The 6,115-nt window shown below is 40.7% G+C and overlaps 1 protein-coding gene across 2 annotated transcripts in view; it reads left to right on the top strand.

The window, feature by feature from the left end:
• The first annotated feature begins 2,692 nt into the window (after positions 1-2,692).
• FCRL4 (Fc receptor-like 4) overlaps positions 2,693-6,115 on the top strand; it is a 48,259-nt gene continuing 44,836 nt past the window's right edge. For both annotated transcript variants that reach the window (XM_010843753.1, XM_010843752.1), the window contains exons 1-2: positions 2,693-2,814; positions 4,503-4,526. In XM_010843753.1, the coding sequence (XP_010842055.1) occupies positions 2,754-2,814; positions 4,503-4,526 (85 nt within the window). In that variant the 5' untranslated portion in view covers positions 2,693-2,753. The remainder of the gene's footprint in view (positions 2,815-4,502; positions 4,527-6,115) is intronic.

The raw sequence follows: 6,115 nt of genomic DNA, 5'->3' as shown, positions 1-6,115 counted from the left end.
GCTGATTCCTTCATTGTACAGCAGAAATGTCGTAAAACAATTATACGCCAGTAAAAATTTTAAAAAGGTAATATACCAATCGGGGTTTCTTTGTTTTGACAGATGCACCACTATAACATGAGACAATGGATGAGGGATACATAGGAACACTCTGTACTATCGGTGCAATTTTTCTGTAGATATAAAATTATTCCAAAATTAAAAATTTATTTTTAAAAAGCAGAGTTTTAAATATTTTTTCATACATGAAAAAGATCAGTTTCTTACATTGTCAGTAAATATAAATATTACTGTTTATCACTAATATAAAATCTAAAAGTTGTTCTTAATTGTTTAAGTAACTGCCTAATAAATTGTAGTATTTGTTGATGTTTTGAGATGAAACTATAGTTATGATAACAATAATATGCCTTTATAGCAGTGACTTAAACACAACAAAAATAGTACTTGACTTAAACTATGTAAACTTTTACATAATGGTTGTCAATGTGATTTTTGTGCTTGGACATCTTTTGTAATGTCATAAATATAAAATTTTATTTGCTAATTGAATAGCCTTCATTCATCAAAATTGGTGCCAAAAACAAGAAAACAGAAGATGTGATTTCAGCTTCCCCTCTACCCAGAATCAATAATATTGAAGTACTTAGTGTAAAATACTCTTTGTAGAACACTGTATCAATTATAAAGTGCTTTCTAGTTCATAGCACTAAAATAATAATAGTGATTTATTGAATGCTTACATTATGCTTAGCACTGGGCCATGAGTTTTACATCATTATCTCATTCATACACATGACAGTAGCAACATCCCCTTTGAAAGAAAGTGTTAGTCGCTCAGTTATGTCCAACTCTTTGCAACCCCATAGACTGTAGTCTGCCAGGCTCCTCTGTCCATAGGATTTCCCATCAAGAATCCTGGAGTGGGTAGCCATTTCCTCCTCCAGGGGATTTTCCTGACCCAGGGATTGAACCCAGGTCTCCTGCACTGCAGGCAGGTTTTTTACTGTCTGAGCCACCAGGGAAGCCCTTTAAGTGAATATAATATTTATCTTGTTTTTACCAGTGTTGAATCTGAGACCTAAAGAGGTTAAGTACTTTAGGTTGTATTAGTTGTAAAGTCATACAACTAATAAGAGGTGGGGACAAGATCTGAATCCATGCCTCACCCCTCCTGAGACAAATAGTGACAGTTGGAAGGTGATAGGTCACAGAGCCAGGTGATAAAGGACCTAAGTGCCACCTTGACACTCTTTATGTTCCCATGGTGCCTTGTGTCTATGAATACTTTGATCCTTACCACATTTTACAAAGTCTTTAAAGAAGATGCATTTTATTTATTTTGTGATACTTCTAAGGTCATGGACATTGCCTGGAATTGATGTCCAATACAATTCCTAATTAGAGAAACAACAGTATGAATATAGAAAAATGTGATTATGAGAAAAATATGGGCCATTCACCTAATTCATCCTACATCTGTTATCTCCCCCTCCTAAGAAGGCCAGGGGTCATTTAGTCACAGATACTATGAGTGTGATGATGACAGTGATGTGACTGCCTCCGCCTTTGACCACGCTCATCTCTCAGTCTACTTGGATGTCTCTTCCATGGGAAACTTCTCCTGATTCTCCAGATCTGGGTCAGATTTCCGTTCTTTTGGACTATCAGAGCACTTTTCATTCTATTTAACTTCCTGTCGGCTTTCCTGTCTCCCCATTAGGATGAAAGCTTATCGAGTCTTGCTTGCCACTATTCTCCTGGCACTATGCCTGAAAGTGAAAGTGGCTCAGTCGTGTCCGACTCTTTGCAGCCCCCTGGAATAAGTTCATGGAATCCTCCAGACCAGAATACTGGAGTGGGTAGCCTTTCCCTTCTCCAGGGAGTCTTTCCAACCCAGGAATCAAACAGGAGTCTCCCGCATTGCATGTGGATTCTTTACCAGCTGAGCCACAAGGGAAGCCCAAGAATACTGGAGTGGGTAGCCTATGTTTTCTCCAGTGGATTTTCCCAACCCAAGAATCAAACCAAGGTCTCTTGCATTGCAGCAGGATTCTTTACCAACTGAGCTATACTTATGTAATTAATATATATTGGTCGAGACATTCTTGTAGCAAATTTTGGATTCTAGGATCTTAAATAAAAAATTTCACAGTCCGTTCTCCAGGAAAAGCATGATGGGGCTGTAATTTATTCTTTGCAGCCTTCTCAGATCAGTCTGTATCTTCATTTGAGACAAACGAACCAGGGAATTTTCATAAAGGTCAGACAAGGTACAAGTTGTCTTATGATTCAGATACTTTGTCCTATATAAATGGTTATCTGGAGGTGGCCCAGTAGAGTTCATCAAGGGTCATTTCTGCATTGAATGGGAAGTTTTTCAACACTGGAATGATACAGCCACATCCTTGGATTATGTGGATCTCAACTGGACTGCAGTCTTACCTGATATCTGGTAGCAGAGAGGATAAGTTACAGTTTTCCCAGAAGACAGAGTCTGGAGGTTTCTGAAAATAAGAAAACTAAAGCCTTGAGAAGCTATTCATACCAAGATATCTGAGCAGTTCTTAAATATTGTGATCAAATGTTGACTTTCATCATTGAAATTTTCTCACACAGGGTAATGTGCTATTTGGTATTTAAAGAAGGATTCCTCCACTTCCCCTTTTCACTTCATTAATTTGAGCAGCGATACTCAGAGAGTATCGCTGAACTCATTCCCCAGTGCTGGGAACTGGCTTGTCTCCTATGAGATGCTCCTCAGGATGCTAGAGGAGGCTTCTGTGCTGCTGTGGGCATCCTTCTTGGTCCTCGGTAAGTGGTGGGGGGAAGTCTGCTCCCTGGGAAAACTGAGTCTCTCCATAGACAAATAGGTTCTCTGGGCTGGCTGCTGAAAAAAGAGATTTTACTCCCATTTAGAACAGCAGAAAATGAACAAAGGAGAAAGATATCAATTTAATGGAATGATAGGGAAAAAATTATTTCCAAAAATGTGTTCTTCATTTGCTTTTAATTGCTTATTTGAAAAATTCCTTTTACTCTCCAAAAAGTGAACTTATTTTTCCATGTAAAAAAAACTACAATTAGATTTTATTACCTCTCTAACCACAGATCACGAAGACCAAGAGTAAAAGATGAACTGACACCCTTGTGAAAGGGCCATGTTCTGACCATGGACTGATGTAGAATGATCTTCTGCTGAGAATAGTTACTTCTTTCTCTGTATTAAGAGATCAAATCTGTTCTAATGTTTGCAAAGAGCGTGAGAAGTTTTCCTTTGATTTTGCTTCCCTGCTTCTGTGTTACTTGCTAATATCTATCCAAATGAGACACTGAATCTCTAGTAGTTCAAGCTTTGGGAAATAAAGACTAGCCAGTCATTTGTACAATGAATTTTGTTAAACGTGTTTGCCTTGTTCTCAGCTATATCTCCAGGCTCTAATTAAGAAGGGAAGAGTTATTAGTGTGACTGGCGCATTATAGGAATTCAGTAAATAGTGAATGAGTGGCTACATGGGGCATAGCACAGTGTTGGGCAATGCAGAGGATGCAGAACATGGAAGACATAGCCTCTGTCCTCAAGAATTGACACTCTGATAAGGAAATCAAGAGTATTTGAACTGGCAATACAAGAAAAATATTGCACAATGGGTTATAGGATAATATGTGATGATAATTAATTATTGCTGATAACCCTGTGTCAGATAGTCTTCTAAGAATATCTCATTGTGTTAATGTATCTAATTCTTTAACAAATGAAGAGCTGGAACTGTTATAAATCCTGTTTTATGGGTGAGGAAACTAAGGCAAGGAGATGACATCTTGCCTTAAGTTTCATGCAGCTGTTAGGTGGCAGAGTCAGGATTCAAACCTCTAATCTGACAGTGTAGTTATGCTTTTAAACATTGCCCCATACAGCATGTCCAGTTGAGGATTTCATGTGAACTCAAATGCGAGGAGTTCTAAATCAAAAGAAAAGTGATGGTGCTGTGGCATAGACGTATCTCAGAGGGCTTCATGGAAGAGATGGAATTTCACCTGGGCTTTAATGCATGGGTGTAATTTGCTTTTGCTTCATACTGAGGTAGGAGAAAAACACTCCAGGCAAGAAGATAGCAAAGCTAAGCCTCAGCAGCAGCCACAGTTATGCTAAAAAATAATTCTAGCAACCCTTAACTAACAACTTACTAATTTAACTTCTTAAAATAAGGCCAGAAGGTAACTTTGATGGTCCTAATTTCACAGATGAAGAAATTAATTGAGGCTTGGAGGTTCTATGTAGCTTGCCCAGGGTCACACAGCTAAAATTCAAACCTGTTTCCACCTGAGTCTGCAGCCTGAGACTCTGACCATGACATCATCTTGTTTCTCCAGGGTGGGTGGATCTGCGCATGTTTTTCCTCCTTTTGGGGGGAAGTTGAAAGTGGCAGGTGGACTCTCAGGGTGAAATGGTTTGGGACTCATTGTCTTGTGCTGACACCTGACTCTTTACTCTCTTGCAGCAGCTCCAGTCAGTGGACCACTTGGTAAGTCCTTCTTTTCCTTTCTCTTTACATTTCTGGATGTCCTAACAGCCATCCTGTATCTCAAATATTTGTCAAAAGGGACCTTGTCATGCCCGCATCCTTTTCTTGAGGACTGCGGGCAGATAAAAACACGTCTTAGGACTCTGACCCTAAGAGTTTGGGGGTCACACTCCAGGACCAAACTTGCTGTTGTGCTGGATGATCTTGGAGGAGGACCTGGGATATATGTCATGGAATTCAAGGAGAAGGTGTATCTTCTTCTGATGTGCAATTCTAGCTGATCTGACAGAATGCATAGACTCCTGAGGGGGGAAGCATAGAAATAAACTATTACCTCAATAAGGGAGGTAGAGGTGCAAACAACTTGCTGGCTTCTCCATATTTCCCCCAGTTTGATAGATCAGTTGCATGCTCATACTCAGCTGCTTCAGTCATGTCCTACTCTTTGATCCGTGGACTGCAACCTGCTCGGCTCCTCTGTCTATGCGATTTTCCAGGCAAGAATACTGGAGTGGGTTGCCATTTCCTCCTTCAGGGGTTCTTCCCCACCTAGGGATCAAAGCCATGTCTTCTGTGGCTCCTGCATTGGCAGGCGGATTCTTTACCATGAGTCACCTGGGAAGCCTCTGACAAATCACTGCCCCTAAGCAAGTGCAACCAACTAATCCCAAACTTCAGCATTCTTTGTAGATATTTCTCTGTTAATAAGCTCAGATCATGATGACTTTGAGCCCCTATCCTACTACTTAGCAGAAAGTCCAGGCCTCTTTGGGGAGCTGTTTCCAGGAATTTTGGCAGTCCCTGAGGATTCATTCAAGTCTCCTCTATCCAGGGAGCTGATTATGGTCAGTTAACTCCAGCCAGCGGGAGCCACTGCCCCTTGATGCAGTGTCCCGTGAAACTTCCCAGAAGAGTCTCCCCCTCAGTGCCGTGGATACAGACTTTTTCCCACAAGTAACTGGGAGGAGATCATAACTTGACAAAGCTTTCTTAAAAGTCCTATGATGGTGAAATAAAATACAGAGAGTGTCAGCCAGTAGACGTGGGTAATCTCAGAACCCACTGTCTCCGTCCCAACCTCAGAAAGACCCTGACAAGATGTGTCTCCTGGCCACAGGGTTGCCTGTATGTAGCAGGGGCAGCTTACTTGGTGTGGCAAGGAATGAAGCTGTGTCCACCAAAGGAAGTTTTCCCTTCTCCCTAGAAAAAGACCCACTGCCCAAGTCTCCATTTCCTCAATCCCAGGCTCTTCCCAGGAACATAGATAATGCAGATTCCTATTCAAGAGAAACACAGTCCCATACCTGCTGGGGACATAGTATATCTGTACAAACCTCTAAAGAAAGAGAGAGAAAAAAGGTCTGCAGAGACACGTGAATGTTTATATAACCAAACAGAACACTTAGTTTTCTTGTTTAGAACAAGCATTCAGGTCACTCTACAGTTTTTGCCCCCAGAGTATTTTCACTACATTTGCATATAATTCTAAGGTGTATTTGGGCACTTCTTATGGAAAAAGTTGAGAATAGGTAAAGTCTCAGGGCTTCCCTGGTGGCTCAGCAGGAAAAAAAAAAAAAAAATCCACCCCC

This window comes from Bison bison, unplaced genomic scaffold (genome assembly GCF_000754665.1).
Source record: "Bison bison bison isolate TAMUID 2011002044 unplaced genomic scaffold, Bison_UMD1.0 scf7180017864186, whole genome shotgun sequence".
Taxonomy (NCBI): domain Eukaryota; kingdom Metazoa; phylum Chordata; class Mammalia; order Artiodactyla; family Bovidae; genus Bison; species Bison bison.
The sequence above is the reverse complement of the archived record's forward strand: the minus strand, read 5'-3'. Positions and strand labels throughout refer to the sequence as shown.